The sequence below is a fragment of the Pseudorasbora parva genome, chromosome 5, assembly GCF_024679245.1.
Source record: "Pseudorasbora parva isolate DD20220531a chromosome 5, ASM2467924v1, whole genome shotgun sequence".
Classification (NCBI taxonomy): Eukaryota; Metazoa; Chordata; class Actinopteri; order Cypriniformes; family Gobionidae; genus Pseudorasbora; species Pseudorasbora parva.
The window spans coordinates 6,484,159-6,504,908 of NC_090176.1; the positions used below are offsets into that span (position 1 = coordinate 6,484,159).

General features: G+C 45.3%; 1 protein-coding gene across 2 annotated transcripts in view; it reads left to right on the plus strand.

Annotated features, from left to right (window-relative positions):
- The first annotated feature begins 4,748 nt into the window (after positions 1–4,748).
- LOC137074996 (disintegrin and metalloproteinase domain-containing protein 23) overlaps positions 4,749–20,750 on the plus strand; it is an 87,676-nt gene continuing 71,674 nt past the window's right edge. For both annotated transcript variants that reach the window (XM_067443118.1, XM_067443119.1), the window contains exons 1-3: positions 4,749–5,008; positions 6,078–6,274; positions 11,644–11,720. In XM_067443118.1, the coding sequence (XP_067299219.1) occupies positions 4,930–5,008; positions 6,078–6,274; positions 11,644–11,720 (353 nt within the window). In that variant the 5' untranslated portion in view covers positions 4,749–4,929. The remainder of the gene's footprint in view (positions 5,009–6,077; positions 6,275–11,643; positions 11,721–20,750) is intronic.

Below are 20,750 nucleotides of genomic sequence, written 5' to 3' on the forward strand. Positions count from 1 at the left end.
AGAATGGCATCTATGGTGGCTGAGGCTCTGGAATGGCATCCATGATGGCTGGAGACTCTGGAATGGCATCCATGATGGCTGGAGACTCTGGAATGGCATCCATGATGGCTGGAGACCCTGGAATGGCATCCTTGATGGCTGGAGACTCTGGAATGGAATCCTTGATGGCTGGAGACTCTGGAATGGCATCCTTGGCGACTGATACTTTGGCGTGGCATCCTTGGCGGCTGAGCCTCTGGAATGCCATCTGTGGCGGCTGGAGACTCTGGAATGGCATCTATGGCTGCTGGAGACTCTGGAATGGCATCCTTGGCGGCTTAGACTCTGGAATGGCATCCATGATGGCTGGAGACTCTGGAATGGAATCCATGATCGCTGGAGACTCTGGAATGGAATCCTTGGCCGCTGAGACTCTGAAATGGCATCTATGGCGGCTGGAGACTCTGGAATGGCATCTATGGTGTCTGAGGCTCTGGAATGGCATCCATGATGGCCGGAGACTCTGGAATGGCATCCATGATGGCTGGAGACTCTGGAATGGCATCCATGATGTCTGGAGAGTCTGGAATGGAATCCTTGATGGCTGGAGACTCTGGAATGGCATCCTTGGCGGCTGAGACCTTGGCATGGCATCCTTGGCGGCTGAGACTCTGGAATGGCACCCTTGGAGTCTGAGACTCTGGAATGGAATCCTTGGCGTCTGAGACTCTGGAATGGAATCCTTGGCGGCTGAGACTCTGGAATGGCATCCTTGGCGGCTGAGACTCTGAAATAGCGTCCATGATGGCTGGCGACTTTGGAATCACGTCCATGATGTCCATGCCAATGTCTATATAAGAGAAGAGGGGCTTGTGTTTGTTCAACTGCTTCAAAGTTTGCAATACTCCTACATCCTGAGTTATACATTGCGTCCGGTGTTATTATTTTGCCGCAAGTCAACCTGGGTAAGCTGTCTGCCGGTAGCTAGTTATTTTAGTTTATAAAGTTTTAAATATGGATATTTTTCTTACACAAAAGGCCTTTATTAACCTCCTGGAGCCGTGTGGAACATGTTTATGATGGATAGATGCACTTTTATGGACTTCAAAACAGAAACAGACATTCACTGCCATTATAAAGCTTGGAAGAGCTGGACATTTTTTAGTATAACTCAGATCGTATTCGGGGTGTCATAAAAACCTAGGATGACTTCAGGGTAAATCATGGGCTAATTTTCATTTTTGGGCAAACATTCCCTTTTACATGAGTAATAAGAAACAGCTGAAAGTAATTATATATAATGAGTCCGGGCAATGGGTTATGGGAAATGCAGTCCATGATGAGATGACAGACGGAGGAGACGACTGGTGGCTATATCATAGGCACACTGGCTGGCAGACGTGACAGAATAATACACCCACAGAACTAAGAAATATTACATCTCTTACTTTGTGTATGCATATATACAATGGTTACTTTAGATAATCAAACATGTCTTCATAATTTGGAGTGGTAGCTTGTTTTCTGTCTGCTTGCTCTGGCTATTTGGCTATGTTTACTGGAATGTGTTTGCATTTGATTCTTAATGTTTTAAGTACTATATAGTAACACCCTGGTTTAGCCAATTGTAGGCATATGTACTTTATTTATTTATTTATTTATTTATTTATTTATTTATTTATTTATTTATTTATTTATTTATTTATTTATTTATTTATTTATTTATTACCATTAACCTGCTAGGAACTATACAGATGAAAAATTAGCCTGTATGGCTTACTTGTAATTAATATATACATTGTGTGTGTGTGTGTGTGTGTGTGTCACATGCCTGTCCTGTCTTGTGTGCACATGTGGGTTTTGTCATGTCTCCGGTCTACTGTCAACCCCGCCCTTCTTGTTATCTGATTATTGGTTTATTTGCCCCACCTGTTCTCCCTCATTATCTGCCTTGTTTGTTCCCTTTATAATCTCCTTGTGTTTGTCAGTCTGTGTTGGATCCTTGTGTAATGTCTGCGTCTCCCGTCCTCCCCGTGATTCTGTTGGTTTGTTTAAGTTTATATTTTATTATTCCATTATGTGTTTTTCCCCCTCGTGGGTTTTGTTTTGAGTTTAAGTTTTATTTGTTATAAATAAATATATTATTTTCTGCACTTGAGTCCTCGCACCATTTTCCTTTGTCTGTGACGTGACAGAAGGATCCAACCATACTATGAGGACTCAGCAGAGAAGTTCTCCCTCGGTGCCAGTTCCGGGGGTCCCGAGTCCGGGAATCCCGAGTCCAGACATGGCCTGGAGGGCCGTAATGGGAGGGTTTGTGGTGGCAGTCCTGCATGCTTGGGAAAAGCACAGGGTGTCATCCACCACTCCGGTGGTCCCAGTTCCGGTGGATCGTGCGCCGGTGGTCCCTGTGCCGGTGGATCATGTTCCGGTGGTCCCTGTGCCGGTGGATCGTGCTCCGGTGGTCCCTGTGCCGGTGGATCGTGCTCCGGTGGTCCCTGTGCCGGTGGATCGTGTTCCGGTGGTCCCTGTGCCGGTGGATCGTGTTCCGGTGGTCCCTGTGCCGGTGGATCGTGTTCCGGTGGTCCCTGTGCCGGTGGATCGTGTTCCGGTGGTCCCTGTGCCGGTGGATCGTGTTCCGGTGGTCCCTGTGCCGGTGGATCGTGTTCCGGTGGTCCCTGTGCCGGTGGATCGTGTTCCGGTGGTCCCTGTGCCGGTGGATCGTGTTCCGGTGGTCCCTGTGCCGGTGGACTCCGTTCCGGTGGTCCCGAGTCCGGAAGCGGCCTGGAGGGCTGTGATGGGATGCTTTGTGGTGGCAGTCCTGCATGCGTGGAAGGAGCACAGGGCTTTATCCGAAGCCCCGGAGGCAGTTCCGGTGGTCTCAGTTCCGGTGGATCGTGTGCCGGTGGTCTCAGTTCCGGTGGATCGTGTTCCGGTGGTCCCTGTGCCGGTGGATCGTGTTCCGGTGGTCCCAGTTCCGGCAGATCATGTTCCGGTGGTCCCAATGCCAGCAGATCGTATTCCGGTGGTCCCAGTGCCGGTGGATACTGCTGGACTGGAGAAGTTTCCCCAACGCCCTGCCTGCGCCGCTGAGGCGCCCTGCTCTCCCTGCGCCCCTGAGGCGCCCTGCTCTCCCTGCGCCCCTGAGGCGTCCTGCTCTCCGTGCGCCGCTGAGGCGTCCTGCTCTCCGTGCGCCGCTGAGGCGTCCTGCTCTCCGTGCGCCGCTGAGGCGTCCTGCTCTCCGTGCGCCGCTGAGGCGTCCTGCTCTCCGTGCGCCGCTGAGGCGTCCTGCTCTCCGTGCGCCGCTGAGGCGTCCTGCTCTCCGTGCGCCGCTGAGGCGTCCTGCTCTCCGTGCGCCGCTGAGGCGTCCTGCTCTCCGTGCGCCGCTGAGGCGTCCTGCTCTCCGTGCGCCGCTGAGGCGTCCTGCTCTCACCGCACCTCCTTGGCGCCCCCTGCTCTCACCGCACCACCCAGGAGTTCTGCTCTCACCGCGCCGCCCTGGCCGCCTGAACTCTGCGGGCCGCCTGAACTCGGTGGGCCTCCCGACCTCGGCAGGCTGTCCTGGCCATTCGAACTTTGTGTGCCACTATGGCCACCTGAACTTTTTGTTTTCCCCATGTTTCCCTTGTTGACCCCTCCCTTGTCTGTTCCTTCCTTGTTTGTTTCCCCTGTCCCGCCCTGGTCTGTCCCTCCCGTGCCCCCCTGGTCTGTCCCTCCCATGCCCCCCTGGTCCCTCCCGTCCCGCCCTGGTCTGTCCCGCCCGTCCCTAGTGGACCGTCTGGTAGCCGCTCCTTAAGGAGGGGGTAATGTCACATGCCTGTCCTGTCTTGTGTGCACATGTGGGTTTTGTCATGTCTCCGGTCTACTGTCAACCCCGCCCTTCTTGTTATCTGATTATTGGTTTATTTGCCCCACCTGTTCTCCCTCATTATCTGCCTTGTTTGTTCCCTTTATAATCTCCTTGTGTTTGTCAGTCTGTGTTGGATCCTTGTGTAATGTCTGCGTCTCCCGTCCTCCCCGTGATTCTGTTGGTTTGTTTAAGTTTATATTTTATTATTCCATTATGTGTTTTTCCCCCTCGTGGGTTTTGTTTTGAGTTTAAGTTTTATTTGTTATAAATAAATATATTATTTTCTGCACTTGAGTCCTCGCACCATTTTCCTTTGTCTGTGACGTGACTGTGTGTGTGTGTGTATATATATATACCTTTATTCACCATCTGTGTGGTGGGTAACTAATTACACTTGCGATATGTAATCAGATTGTAATCAAACAAATTACTTTGTCAAGTAACTAGTAAAGTAACACTTACTTTACTTTTTATTACTTTTAAAATTACAACAACATATCAGAGTTACTTTTAAAATTAGTAATGCACAAAATATAACTTTTTAGTTATTAAAAAAACAAACAAGCAAGCCCAGCTTAGATGAGGAAAACTAACACAAAAAGTAAAATAACTCATTACTTTTCATATAAAGACATTAAAAAATGCTATTAGACACTGTTTTAACGCAATATTGCATTACTTTAAATAGTAGCTTTCCCCAAAACCTCTATATGAATGTGACAAATATCTTTGGAAAAGACTTTATAGGCCTAGATATACACCTATATAGAAGTCTGCATAACATTATATGAAATATATTTTTATATAAGAACCGTGTATATGTAATTCCTGTAGTATGCATGCACTGATTTAATATATAATCTCGTATGCAAATAAGTGTCGGCAGAGCAGCTGGTATAAAGGGCAGGGCGGGCGACCATGTGGGCAGATGCACGGCACCTGCGCGCGGGCGCATCGTTAGAGGAGCGTGCTCGCGGAGATCTCGGGCTGGACACCGCCTTCAGCGCTGCAGCATCAGGACCACAGAGGACGATGAGCCCCTAGCGAGTCACCGCATCCATACGTTAATCTCGCGCTACTCCACAGACCAGCTATGAATCATGCATGTGCTAGCACTCTCGAATCTGCTCGCGTGCATCCTCGCTTCCTGTCTCCAGCCATTCGTGGCGTCATCAGCCGGTACGTACTTAACCTAAACCGAGTCACTTTGTGTTGAACTTGTGCAGACCGCCAGTGAGGAAAAATGTGTTTTCCAAAGGAATGGGATGGGCTTTCGCGGGTGTCCGGTCCGGGATGGGTTCAGTGAGTTGTTCTTTTGCAAGGGCATTCTGTGTGTGCGTGTGTGTGTGGAGGACAGCCGCGGTGCAGGGAGCAAAGTGTCCTGACTGAGAGGGACAGAGACACACATGTGCATCCACAGCTTCAGTTTGTCTCTGCATTACTTGATATAGTCTGCGCTCACAGAGGAGACTGCAGAAGCTGAAAAGTATTTTTGTTTTCTTAGTAAAATTCAATCTAGAGCCCCAATCTGTTTAATGTTGCTTATAATTATCTCTGTGATGATATGAATAGTCTAAGTAGATCTGATTAGCTGTGACGCATGTATTGTATTCTGCATACAGACAGTACACCTGACACCAAAGTCTTTCTGTTAATTCCTCACAGATTTCTTTGAGGTTCAGTGTCCGATTGGCCTAGTTTAGATGGTGTTAGTGACAGGAGTGTTCATCAAACGAGGAGACTGTTTCAGTCATGTGTGTGTGTGTGTGTGTGTGTGTGTGTGCCCTTGTTTATATTACATACATTGTGGGGACCAAATGTCCCCATAAGGATAATAAAACCTGAGATCACCAGCCACCGGTCCCCACATTTCAAAAGGCTTATAAATCATACAGGATGAGTTTTGTTTGAGAAAGTAAAAATGCAGAATGTTTCCTGTGATGGGTAGGTTTAGGGGCTGTGTGTGTGTGTGTGTGTGTGATGGTTGGTTTAGGGGCTGTGTGTGTGATGGGTAGGTTAAGGGGCTGTGTGTGTGTGTGTGTGTGTGTGTGTGTGTGTGTGTGTGTGTGTGTGTGTGTGTGTGTGTGTGTGTGTGTGTGTGTGTGTGTGTGTGATGGGTCGGTTTAGGGGCAGGGGCAGTGTAGGGGGATAGAATGTACAGTTTGTATGGTATAAAAACCATTACGTCTATGGAGAGTCCCCACAAAGATAGTGAACCAGACGTGTGTGTGTGTGTGTGTGTTGTCAGTGTTGGAGGCTGAGATCCCCGGAGAGGCGGTGTCAGATGATACTGCAGCTGGACAGACGCACAATGCCAGCGGGCCGCAGGAGTCCCAGCACACACTCACATACCCCTCTCGCCTCATCTACTACCTGAACGAAGCTTCTGAGAGCACCTACCATGACCTGAACACCCGCGCTAAGATTCCTGACACACACGGACAGGTGAGAGCAGCTTCACTTCACTACAGGGTATGATTCATCAGTTTTCTGGCTATCACGAGACCAAGCTCAATCTTTTAAGATTGAACATTGGTCTGGGAAGTCTGCTCTGTATTTTCTTCTGCACAAGAGGCGTGATCAACGGGCATAGTTCAAACGACCCTGAACACAATTGGATAGTCCTTCAACCAATCAGACCATCAGTCCATCACTTCTCTAGCCGTCATTGTGTTAAACCTGCTAACAGAGAAATAGTGAAGGTGATGCAGATACAAACAAGCTCTCCGTTTAGGATTCAAACAAATATAACCCAAGCCCCTTAGATGACGTGATGATTACGTTACTGTTGATCATCTGTCCGTCATCGGCTAAAGCCCGCCCTGATGATCTCATTGGTCAGTTTCTGTTGATCATCTGTCCGTCATCGGCTAAAGCTCGCCCTGATGATCTCATTGGTCAGTTTCTGTTGATCATCTGTCCGTCATCGGCTAAAGCCCGCCCTGATGATCTCATTGGTCAGTTTCTGTTGATCATCTGTCCGTCATCGGCTAAAGCTCGCCCTGATGATCTCATTGGTCAGTTTCTGTTGATCATCTGTCCGTCATCGGCTAAAGCTCGCCCTGATGATCTCATTGGTCAGTTTCTGTTGATCATCTGTCCGTCATCGGCTAAAGCTCGCCCTGATGATCTCATTGGTCAGTTTCTGTTGATCATCTGTCCGTCATCGGCTAAAGCTCGCCCTGATGATCTCATTGGTCAGTTTCTGTTGATCATCTGTCCGTCATCGGCTAAAGCTCGCCCTGATGATCTCATTGGTCAGTTTCTGTTGATCATCTGTCCGTCATCGGCTAAAGCTCGCCCTGATGATCTCATTGGTCAGTTTCTGTTGATCATCTGTCCGTCATCGGCTAAAGCTCGCCCTGATGATCTCATTGGTCAGTTTCTGTTGATCATCTGTCCATCATCGGCTAAAGCCCGCCCTGATGATCTCATTGGTCAGTTTCTGTTGATCATCTGTCCGTCATCGGCTAAAGCTCGCCCTGATGATCTCATTGGTCCGAACAGTTTCTGTTCGGGGATAATAACTCATCTATGGGGCGATGCCAGACCGAATTGCCCGACCTAAAAATGTTGTGGGCGGGGCTAAATTCGGCTGGCATCCAGGCTAATCCAGTAATGCAAACTACTCAATGTTCAAAAAATGGTTACGGCTTTGTTTTAAAGTACACTACACTTTCATGACCTTGCTAACAGACCTAAGTGCACTTTGTAATAATGTTGAAGTAAAAAATGTACTTTAAAATCCAATTTAAACCATTATGTTTTAATAATCTTTAGTTGTTCCTAAAGCTCCACTGTGTGATATTTTCCCCCATCTAGCGGTGTAAAGGTTTATGACCATCCAGTGAATATTAGTTTCTGTTCCTCTCAATTCTGATTTCGTTTTAACTCCTGCGGTGGCTGATTTAGTCCAAGATTAACATGGCAATCCCCCTCTTCACATTCGACACGGTGATCATTTACGGGTATGTCCCTCTTTGGATGGATGGAGGAGCAACATGGCGACCGGCATTCGAACCCCTCACCCGTATGTATTTTCAACGGCATAATATAAACTTACCAGAATACTTTATTACTTGAAAGAAGAAAATATACATTAATGAGCACATATATTTTTTAAAAAACTATGTGTTTTTAGCTTTAATAGAAATGCACTTGCTTTAATGTGTGAAGGTCACATAAAGTACAAACAAATGTAATTAGAAATATATTTAAAGGGGTCCTATAATGCCCCCTTTTACAAGATGTAAAATAAGTCTCTGATGTCCCTTAGTGTGTATGTGAAGTTTTATCTCAAAATACCCCACAGATCATGTTTATACCATGTTAAAATTGTAACTTTTTGAGGGTGACAAAAAGTGTAGTTTTTGTTTGTGTCTCTTTAAATGCAAATGAGCTGCTACTCCCCGCCACTTTCAAGAAGAAGACAGAGCTTTAAGAGCTCATGTTAGCAGCTCTGATTACCTCACACAGACACACAGGGAAAATGACAGAAACTGTTCAGCCTTTTATGTTCAAACCGGAGTCGGACAATGATGGAGAGACTCAAGAAGAAGAGACGACATGTAGAATGAGACAGGACGTTTCTGAAGGGATAGAGGATGAATTTATGAAGCTGATGTGTTAATATCTTCAAGTCATTGATTAGCATATTCTGTCATAATAATCTATAAATCATTGGTGTGGGAGCTGTTGTAAGATGCACGGAGAATATCTGCTGCATTAAGAGAGAATAGTGTAGTTTAGTTTAATTACGGTTATAACTTATGTTGTCATCTTACGTTATGACAGGCTATAGCAGTTGTGTTCGTACTGTATTGCAGTAAATGTGAAAGACGGATGGGACAGCTTGATCAACTCTCAAATATGCTCGACTACAACACCTCTTCCTCTTCTCAACACAGCCTTTGATGCTTGTTCCAGGGGGCGGGTTTATGTAAATTTTAGGGTTTGTGATGTCACTAACCTGTTAGCTCATTGTCCCAACTGTTTGTTGTAGTCATTAAACTACGATTTCTTTAAAAGAAAATATCTCCCTTTGCTTTGAACTTTGAGCATCGTAACTTTGTAGATGTTGTCAACATTACACATAGGGCTGGACAATAATTCAATATCAATATATATCGCGATATAATTTTTTTCAATAACGATGATATGATTTTTAAACACATTTCCGATATTCCGATAAATATATTACAGCATTCCTCACTGACTGACGTTCAGGGCGTAGCCGTCAGAAAGAGCAGAACATGATTGGCTACTTGCGCGATGACGTACACCACAGAAACGCAGTCAGTGCTCAGCAGTAGTAGGCTGATAGATCCAACACGGCAAGTTTTAGCTACAAAAAGAGTTTCCCTGACCGCAACACAAATGTGACTGAACGAACTTCCACAAGTAAGGAGAAAGAAATAGTTGGGACGTGTCCCCCGCACTTTTAATAAAATGTATTTTCATTCCCCGCACTTTTACTGGGTCTCACCGATCCTAGTCGACCCGCTGCGAGCGGGATTCGATCCGGCGTTACCTTAGCGAGGGCGGGCAAGTTAACAGAGACGCTAAAGACCGCTTTCTCTAACCTCGGTTGATTGCGCTCTTCTTGAGGTACGGGCAAACTTATTTATACATAGAAACCAACGTGAATACATCAAGATTTAAATTAAGAGACAAAAAATAATCTATGCATGACCTGTCATGTTATTTGTATCTAAATATGAGGAGGGCGATCTCACAGAAAATCCAAAAGCGGATTCGTAGAAACTTATACTGTCGCGCTGGAGCTGCAGCTGAAGGAAAACAATCGTTATGAGCTGAAAGGTGACGACGACAATCAGACGATTGCGACAATATATGAAAGCAATGAAGGAGCATCATGAGCAACAAAACTGTTTTCAACACTGATAACAATCATGAATGTTTGTTGAGCATCAAATCCTAATATGAGAATGGTGATGACACTGAAGACTGGAGTAATGATGATAAATTCAGCTTTGATCACAGAAATAAATGACACTTTACTATATATTCACGTAGTGAACAGATGATGTAGATCAGAATAATATTTCACTGTATTACGTTTTTTACCGCATTTTTAATTAAATAACTGCAGCATTAAATATATGCTATAGTTTTGCATAAAAGGAGAATAGAGCGCTATGAATTGTTCTTCACTGAAATTTAAAACTTAAAAGAAAATGCTCAATAAACTGCGTCTGCGGCATAGGAGCACTGTACGCTGTGACTGCATTGCTTCTATAGCGCATCATTTTGCACACAGGATGCACATTACGTGCGTTTTGCCGCTCTGTATTGAGGTTATGCACGTGACATTACCGTCAGCTGAAACATATCAAATCGGTTCCACTATCTGAAGAAGATCTATCCGCTAGAATATTCTGAGAGTCAGGCTGAATCCTGGCTGAAGCACTTTTGTTTAATCTATATTAAGAATAATATAATCAGCCTATGTTGTAGTTTAAACTTAAAGATATTAATATTAATAAAGTGAGTCATTAAAGATTATGTTTATTTGATGTTGATTTCACATTTCTTGTTCATATAAAGGCTAAATACAAATAAAAGGTGAACATATTTGGACTTGGCAAATACATTTTTTCAGAAGTTTGTAGGTACAGACATCCTTTGTGGCAGTTCTTAGTAGTTTTTTCTAAAGCTTTTATATAGTTCATATCGATATCGGAATTATATCGTATCGACCGAAATTAAGAAAAATATCGTGATATTAATTTTGGCAATATCGTCCAGCCCTAATTACACACTAACTAAAGTAAAAAAAAAAATCAAATCATAATCAACCACTAAATCCCACTTAAGACCCACTTAAATCTACACTGTGTAACTTTAGTTTATTCGTAGCTAAAAACACTTAGTTCTTTCAAAAATATATGTGCTCATTAATGTATATTTACTTCTTTCAAGTAATAAAGTATTCTGGTAAGTTTATATTATGCCATTGAAAATCCATACGGGTGAGGGGTGCGAATGCCGGTCGCCATGTTGCTCCTCCATCTTGAAAGTACATTAGCCAAAGAGGGACATACCCGTAAATTCAAGCTTCGCCTTTCACGTTTTAACACTTGATGGCACTCATGAACGAGGTCGAACTTGAAGCCAAATTAATCTTGGACTAAATCAGCCACCGTAGGAGTTAAAACGAAATCAGAATTGAGAGGAGCAGAAACTAATATTCACTGGATGGTCATAAACCTTTACACCGCTAGATGGGGGAAAATATCACACAGTGGAGCTTTAAAGGGGTCAATTAGCACCCTAAAGTCATTTAATAAGAATTTAAGCTATAATACGTGTTCACTTAAGTAAATTAAGTTTCCACAAATTTTACATTTAGTTTGCACTTGTATTCTTTCCCCATAATAATTACTCTTTAAAAGTATTCTAAGCTGTACACACCATGTGGCTAAAAAATTCAGCCCAAACGCCCACATTAAACCACCAGTTGATAAAAGACACTTCATCATTTAATTGCTTTCTCTTATTTATTAACTTACTGGAAGCAATAAAAATGATAATTTCAAAACAAATTGACATTATGCAACATTTGAGCTGAAAGCATCATGATTCTCCAGCCCTGATAAGAAGACATGTTTGTGATTATTACTATGATAATAACATCCCTCAGACATCGCCCGGGAATTGCTTAACAACGTTTTCATTGTACCGTTAAAAAGGGTGTATTTCCAAAGAAGCTCGGGGGATTTAATCTGTAAACGTTTGGTCCCTCTAGCATCCAGCCTGACTCTGAATCTGGACTGTTGTTCTTTCTTCAATAGGAGGTCCATCTCGCTCAGGCTTCATTTCAACTTCAGGCCTTCGGATCCCAATTCATTCTGGACCTCACGTTAAACAAGTAAGTATTGCTAAGTTAAATCAGTATACAGACTCTAATCGGCCACACACACACATCTCTCATGACTGTTGACGTGTCATGTATTGATGTGTTGTGTCTGTGTGAACCTAACACGTGCACTTATGGGAATATAGGTCATCTCTTTTGTTTTACTGGAAGCAAAGTTTGTGTGCTGGGAAACACTGGAAATAACTCCATATCCGGTTGGCCCCTCAATATAAAATGTTATTGAGCCTCTGAATGGTTATTGCAGGTTTTGCAACCAAAACACTACATAATTACATCCTTCAGGCATCACACAAACTCTCCGAAGCCAGACATTCTGATGGTAATGTGTTTATGTGTGGTTAACACATGCACACTCACAGACACAGTGAAAAATAACTGTGCTTAATTTGTTTTGAATGTGCCATTAGCAGTGAATATTGCACTTGGGCAATTTCAGATCTTACAAGTATATTTTAAAACCTACTTACAGATAATATAATATTAATGACCCGAAAGGCCACTTTAGTGTACTTAAAGACAGTGCACTTTCATGGCACAAAATGTACTTCTTTTTCACAAGGGATTGTTCTGCATCAATGATGTCTCTGGAAATTACTGTATTTTCACCAAATTTTGATGTTTAGAGGCCAAGCACTGAAGGTGTGGAGGCATCTGTTGAAATCGTTGGCGTTCTTATTATTCTTCCACCATGAGAGCCCAAGAACCACTTGCAGGAAACTTGTGAAATTTGGCACACAGATAGTGGACAGTCTGAAATGTCACCATAGCAAATTTGAAGGATCTAACTCAACCCCTCTGGCGCCACCAACTCATATTTCTCATAACTCATACTCATATTTATGCTAATAACTTTTGAACACTATAGTAGGGAGGTTAAGCCCAAAAAATAGGCCTTTGACTTCAAGTCATGATGCAAAGGTCCCCTTTGGTATGGAAGTACCTTAGGGTCATACAAATAAATTTATCCTAAGACACAAGTGAGATCACAATTTTTATCAAAAATAAACAGGTTTTTTTAAAAATGGCCGACAATGTGCCGAAAATATTCTAGAGCCCATATCTTTGCTTCTGTTATCGCTATAATGACAAATTTGGTGTCAAAGTGTAAATTTTTGGGGTCGGGGAATCCAATAAAATTGGTTTCAGGTTTAAAAAAACAAAATATTTCCCCATACTATGACAACTGGGGGTAAAAATGCACATTTCACAAAAAAAATGATGTCATCAGAGTGACTTTTTAATTATATTTTCCTTCAAAAACTTTAATTTTGTATTTAAGCAGTGCAGCTACTTCTGTACATTACATTTGTCCTAAGTAGCATGAGATTTCGACCAGTCAGGAGTAGCCTATAGCAAATCAGTTCCTGCAACAACACATCCCATCTGCACCAGGAGCTGTGACAGCTGTTAAAGGTCAGAGGTGACAGGTTAACACTTTGAGGTTCGAATGACTTTCTTATTAAATAGAAACATGTTTTTAATGTTAGATAACTAATAACTAGCTAGCTAGTAACTAGTTACCTTCATCATAACTGTATTAATTTTTATTGAAGCAAGCACATAGCCTACTATTCCAGGCGTTTTAGGAAAAAAGGGTGAACAAATTGCAACAGAATCAAACTCAACTGATTTTGTATCCTCAAAATGTCCTGAGTAAGAAAGAAAAAAAAAAAGCCCAGAAGAATCCCGTTAGGGGAAATTACAGAAAAAGACCCAAATATAACATATTCATACGCCTATTCATTATTTTTCTCACATGAATAGGGTAAAACGTTTAACCTTTAGATATCGCCATGAAAATTATTGAATTGATTACTTATATCAAGACAAACAAAAAATGTATTACAAGTTTTTTTGTTTTGTTAAAATGGACAAACGGTGTATAATCTAATTACAGATGTGCTAATTTGAATAAATACCACAACAGATCTAGACATTGCGTACAGTGTTTTTAAAACATTCAGAGATTCAGTCAGTCATGGAGGGGTCTTGAATCAGCCTGAAGGGGTTAATATTTGCTATAACAACTGCCTCGCTATACATTATCCCTTACTTGAGATTAATGACTTGAATTAAATAGCCTACATGGCTGTGTAATTCCTACAACAATACATGTATCCATATCTTAAGACAGCTAACAAGTTATTTGGTGCTGATTGCCGTGTTAGCTATCTAATGAAACTATTCTCTAATCCTAAACTTGACATAATTTCACCAAAAATAGTTTTAAAACAGCTCAACACACACCCAGATGCTCCCAATAAATTGTAGTTGATCACCAGGTATGATTTATTAATGAATAATCAAATGTATCTCATCCGAAAGTTGACAGTTGAGTGGACCTTGAATTAATGACTGACTGAATCTCTGAATGTTTTAAAAACGCTGTACCCAATGTTTAGATCTGTTGGGGTATTAATGCAAATTAGCACATCTGTAGACAAGGCAAGGCAGTTTTATTTGTATAGCACATTTCATAAACAATGGCAATTCAAAGTGCTTTCCATAGAAATTAATTAAAATAGTGATAACATATGCATAAGAAATAAGAATACCATGTGTAAAAAAATAAAATAAAAACAAGGACAATTAATATGGTTGTAAAGAGAAAATAATAATAATACAATTAAAATATAATGGTGAGAAACAGATCCCTATCTGCCTTATTCTAAATCCTGGTTCCCCTGTCTGAGATGGAAGAGATGGAGCAGGTTCACAATGTCTCCTGGACCTTACAAGTCGGTCCAAGATGGCCTCCTGTAGGGGACGTTACCGATGCCCCGCAGGGCCTCCCCTTTCTTGAGTCCGCTTCTTTACACTCTCTGCTACCACAAGCAGAAAGAAGCGAAGCACACTGCTCTCCTTTTCCAATCTCTTCCAGTTAGACAGCCCTAACCAAAAATAATAATCAACCGATGCATAAGAAATAGAAATATACAGTTGCAAAGAGAATTAAAAAGAATAAAATGATGATATATACACTCACCTAAAGGATTATTAGAACACCATATGAATACTGTGTTTGATCCCCTTTCGCCTTCAGAACTGCCTTAATTCTACGTAGCCTTGATCAACAAGCTGCTGAAAGCATTCTTTAGAAATGTTGGCCCATATTGATAGGAGAGCATCTTGCAGTTGATGGAGATTTGTGGGATGCACATCCAGGGGACGAAGCTCCCGTTCCACCACATCCCAAAGATGCTCTATTGGGTTAAGATCTGGTGACTGTGGCGGCCATTTTAGTATAGTAACGAGTGGCTATTTCAGTCAAAGTTGCTCTTCTATCAGCTTGAATCAGTTGGCATATTCTCCTCTGACCTCTCGCATCAACAAGGCATTTTCTCCCACAGGACTGCCGCATACTGGATGTTTTTCCCTTTTCACACCATTCTTTGTAAACCCTAGAGATGGTTGTGCGTGAAGATCCCAGTAACTGAGCAGATTGTGAAATACTCAGACCGGCCCGTCTGGCACCAACAACCATGCCACGCTCAAAACGGTTTAAATCACCTTTCTTTCCCATTCTGACATTCAGTTTGGAGTTCAGGAGATTGTCTTGACCAGGACCACACCCCTAAATGCACTGAAGCAACTGCCATGTGATTGGTTGATTAGATAATTGCATTAATGAGAAATTGAACAGGTGTTCCTAATAATCATTTAGGTGAGTGTATATATAAAATAACAATAACCAAAGATAAGAACAAAGATAAACTAAAACAGTTATGAGAAAGAATAAAAAAATGATGCATAGATAAGGTGCAATCAGTCGGACATACAGTGCTCAGAGCTCATTCAGTAAATGCTCAGCTGAACAGATGTGTTTTGAGTCTGGATTTGAATTCGGCTACTGTTGGAGCACATCTGATCTGTTCAGGAAGCCGGTTCCAACTACGGCTGGCATAATAGCTAAAAGCAGACTCTCCTTGCTTTGAGTGAACTCTTGGTATTTCTAACTGACTTGATCCTGCTGATCTGAGTGATCTGTTGGGTTTGTATTTAATCAGAATATCTGCGATGTATCGAGGTCCTAGGTCATTGAGTGATTTATAAACAAGTACTAGTACTTTAAAATCGATCCTAGATGTAACTGGAAGCCAGTGTAAAGACCTGAGGACTGGTGTGATATGGTCATATTTTCTGGTTCTGCTCAGAATCCTGGCAGCAGCGTTCTGTATGATTATATCTATATATTTTGCTGTTTTAGTTATTGCTTTGACATGACTACTGAAACTCAGGTCTGACTCCAAAATCACTCCAAGATTCCTGACTTGATTTTTTGTTATCAGGCCTTTAGCCTCAAGATACGCGCTCACCTTGAGAATTTCATCTTTGTTTCCAAATGTAGTGATTTCGGTTTTGTCTTTGTTTAACTGAAGATAGTTTTGGCACATCCAGTTGTTAACTTCATCAATACATTTGCACATGGAGTCAATGGGGCTGTAGTCATTAGGTGACAGTGCTAAGTAGAGCTGGGTGTCATCAGCATAGCTGTGGTAAGCAATATTGTTCTTTTTCATTATTTGGCTCAGTGGCAGCATATACAGGTTAAACAGGAGAGGTGCTAGAATTGACCCTTGTGGGACTCCGCATGTCATGGACGTCCACTCAGACGTATGGTCTCCTATACTCACATAATAACCTCTCCCTTCTAAGTATGATCTGAACCATTTGAGGACCATCCCAGAAAGCCCGACCCAGTTTTCCAGCCTGTCTAGAAGTATGTTGTGGTCAACAGTGTCGAACGCAGCGCTGAGGTCCAGTTGTACCAGAATTGATGTTTTGCCTGTCTCATTATTTAAGCGAATATCATCTATAATCTTTATGAGCGCTGTCTCTGTGCTGTGATGTGGATGGAAACCAGATTGAAAATTGTCAAAGAATCCGTTTGAGTTTAAGAATTTGTTCAGCTGACTGAAAACAACTTTTTCAATGATCTTGCCTATGAAGGGGAGATTTGAGATTGGTCTGTAGTTGCTCAATATGGAGTTATCCAGATTTCTCTTTTTCAGAAGAGGCTTAACTATTGCAGTTCCCTTTCGGGGAACTCGAGCTGCGTCGAAACGCTGTGAGAACGCCTCTGCGTTAATGCGTCGTGAAGCGCCTGTAGAACCATTCCATCGGAAAAAAGATCGATCGTCGGCGTGATGACGTCATCGACCGGAAGCTATAAAACGTCCGTGAAAACAAACAGGAACTAGCTTCTGTGCCTTCAGTAAGCGATCTGTGTGAACCTGTCTGTCTATTTGGTGTTTTTGTCTGTCTATTGAAAGAGTTTTTCCACCCTTTGTTAAATATTCCATATATTTTACAAAAAAGAGAAAATAAAATAGATAGAGAAATGGCGAGCGAAAGCAGTAACTTTAAGAGGTGTGTTCATCCCTGCCCACGCTACATCACGAGTGGGGATACACACTCTCTTTGTGTTGCCTGCTTGGGAGCGCAGCATGCCCAGGCAGCCCTCGAGGGGGCTGCTTGCGAGCACTGTGAGCGTATGCCACTGAGAACGCTGCGCTCCCGCCGGGCACTCTTCGAGGAGGGTGCCTCGGCTCGTGTTCCCCGCGGCTCTGGTCCCGCTGCTGCCGAGGCAGAGCGGAGGCTGCAGTCGTGGGGTTCACAATTGGATGTTGCGGAGGGGTTTGAGACGGGCGCTGCCTTATCTCTGCCCTCACCCGCTCCATCCAGCGGTTCTTCTCGGGGCTTGGAAGCACGCATTGCGGTTTCTTCCCCCCCGAGAGAGCCGCCGGTGCTCCAACTATCCAGCTCCGAGGAGGTGGACGTTGAGAGCATCGCGACTGAAGATTCGCCACTTCAGTCTCCTGCGAGTGATGAGCTCGTTGAGGTTCTAACGCGAGCCGTGGCCAGATTAAACATTGACTGGCCCGTAGAAAGATCTGAGGCAGGAAAGAGACGTTCTAGTAAATTAGACGAAAGATTCCTGCCCGCTCGCGCTTCAGAACCTCAGCGGCGGGGCCTGCCATTCTTCCATGATTTGCACACCGAGGTGGCAACATCATGGAGGAGACCGGCATCATACCGTGTGTTCAGCCCTCAGACTACGGTCTATAGTAACATCATGGGGCTGAAGCACTACGGCTATGGGGCGATGCCAAAGGTAGAAGAGACGCTTGCGAGCCATCTCTCGCCTTCCTCGGCATCGTCCCTAAAGGCCCCGACTTTGCCCACCAGACCATTGAAAACAACGTCGGCACTGGTGGGCAAAGCGTACTCGGCGGCAGGTCAGGCTGCTGCATGCCTTCACACCATGGCAATTATGCAGGCTTATCAGGCTGACCTGCTCAGGGATCTAGATGGACGCGATGAAGTGGGGGGTGACGTCATAAATGAGCTTAGAACAGCAGCTGATATAACTCTCCGGGCCACCAAAGAGACGGCCAGATGTGTTGGCCGCTCGATGGCAGCATTGGTGGCTACGGAGAGACATTTATGGCTCAACCCCACCGAAATCAAAGAGAGGGAGAAGAGCTTTCTGCTCGACGCGCCGCTGTCTCCTGGTGGCCTCTTCGGTGACGCAGTACACACTGTCACCGAGAGGTTCCAGGAGTCAAAGAAACAAGCTGCGGCGCTGAAGCAGTTTCTCCCTCTCCGAGTCCAGGTCCCTGGGGCTGCCGCTGACATCAGGCAGCCCAAGCCGAGTACGAGCTCAGCTCACAGGGCACAACAAAAGCAGAGCGTCGCCGCTCGGGCTCCCCCTCAGCGCGGGGACCAGGGGCGGCGCTCTCAGACGAAGCCTTCGAGGGGCAGGGCTGATCTGCGGACAGTCCTGATCGCCAAGAAGGCTTCGTCGAAGCGTTCCTGACGCCAGAAGCGTCAGGACGCTGAGGGTGGTTCCCCCCGTAGGGAAACGGTGCTTACCCCTGCCTACGGTACCCGTTTCCCTACGGCACCCTCGGGGGGCCGCGCTGCCAACCCTGCCGCAATGCCGGGGCGCAGTCGGTCTCCGCGGGCCACCCGAGGGTGGTCCGCACCCCCTTCGGGGGGTCCCCGAGCAGTCAAGTCAGTTGTTCCCTGCCGGTCCGCCGCTTCAGGGCACTGTGCTTGTTGCTCAAAATACACCAGAGGCCAGCCTCGAGAGGCTGGTTCCCTTAGTAGATTTTCTAGACGAATGGAAACGTCTATCAAATATATCTCAGTGGGTCCTGCAGATAGTAGAAAAGGGGTATGCCATTCAATTCAGAAGTCGGCCACCTCCTTTCTGCGGTGTCCTACCTACAGTGGTGGGCCCGGAGCAGGCTCTGGTAATGGCACAGGAAGTAGAGACACTCCTGCAAAAAGGGGCTATAGAGAGGGTTTCCCCTCCCAGCAGGGAGTCTGGCTTTTACAGCCGTTACTTCATCGTGCCGAAGAAGGATGGGGGCTTACGCCCGATATTAGATCTGCGGCTATTGAATCGCTCGGTGGCCAAGCTCAAATTCAAGATGCTTACACTCAGACAGATTGTAGCGCAGGTCAGATCGGAGGATTGGTTTGTCACCATAGACCTCAAAGATGCGTATTTTCATGTCTCCATCCGTCCACATCACAGGAAGTTCCTGAGGTTTGCCTTCAGGGGAGAGGCATACCAATATCGTGTACTTCCCTTCGGTCTAGCACTGTCACCCCGCACGTTCACCAAGTGTGTGGATGCAGCTCTGGCGCCGCTGCGTCTTCAGGGCATCCGCATACTGAACTACATCGACGACTGGCTGATTCTAGCGAATACAGAGCAGATGGCGGTTCAGCATCGAGATGCTGTTCTCGCCCATATGTCGAAGCTGGGGTTGAGGCTGAACGCCAAGAAGAGTGTGCTTTCTCCGGCTCAGAGAACCACTTTTCTAGGTGTGAACTGGGACTCGATAATTATGCGGGCGCAATTATCGCCAACACGCATAGCGTCGATCCTGGCAGCCGCCAAAGAACAGAAGCTAGGCCGAGCCGTCACTGTGAAACAGTTCCAGAAACTGTTAGGTCTCATGGCAGCAGCGTCCAACGTGATACCTCTTGGCCTACTGTACATGAGGCCACTGCAGTGGTGGCTCAAAACACAAGGGTTCTCCCCGAGGGGAAATCCGCTCCGCACGATCAAAGTCACGCGGCGATGCCTACGTGCTCTGGTCATGTGGAAAAACCCGGGGTTTTTATCTCAGGGTCCCGTGTTGGGGGCTCATGTTCGTCGCGTAACGCTAACGACAGACGCCTCCCTCACGGGCTGGGGGGCGACCATGAGTGGTCGCTCATCCCAGGGTCTATGGCAGGAACATCAGCGGCACTGGCACATAAATCGGCTGGAGATGCTCGCAGTGTTTCTTGCATTGAAACAGTTCCTGCCCGACCTCAGGGGCCACCACGTACTAGTCAGAACAGACAACACGTCCGTGGTGGCCTATATAAATCACCAGGGGGGTCTGAGGTCTCGTCCGTTGGACAAATTGGCACATCGGATCCTCCTGTGGGCCCAAGGGAAATTGCTGTCAATCAAGGCAGTATATATCCCGGGGGCCCTAAACCAGGAAGCAGACAACCTGTCGAGACAGGGGCCGAGGCCCGGGGAATGGAGACTCCACCCAGAGGTGGTGGAGCTCCTATGGAAGGTTTATGGGAAAGCAGAGATAGACCTGTTCGCTTCGGCAGAGAACTCTCACTGCCCGCGGTGGTTTTCTCTGACCCATCCGGCTCCGCTGGGGCTGGATGCCATGGTACAGGAGTGGCCGAGGCTGCCTCTGTACGCCTTCCCCCCGATTGTTCTGCTTCCAGGAGTTCTGGAGAGGGTACGCCGGGACGGGGCCCAGGTACTCCTAGTGGCCCCGAACTGGCCGACCCGAGTATGGTTTTCGGACCTGATATCTCTCCTGGAAGGCTCTCCGATGGAGATTCCGACCAGGAGGGATCTACTCTCTCAGGCGGGCGGGAGATTCCTGCACCCACGCCCGGAGATGTGGAAACTGTGGGCCTGGCCTCTGAGGGGGCTAGGCTCATAGAGGAGGGTCTCTCGGCCGAGGTCGTAGAGACCATCCTACACTC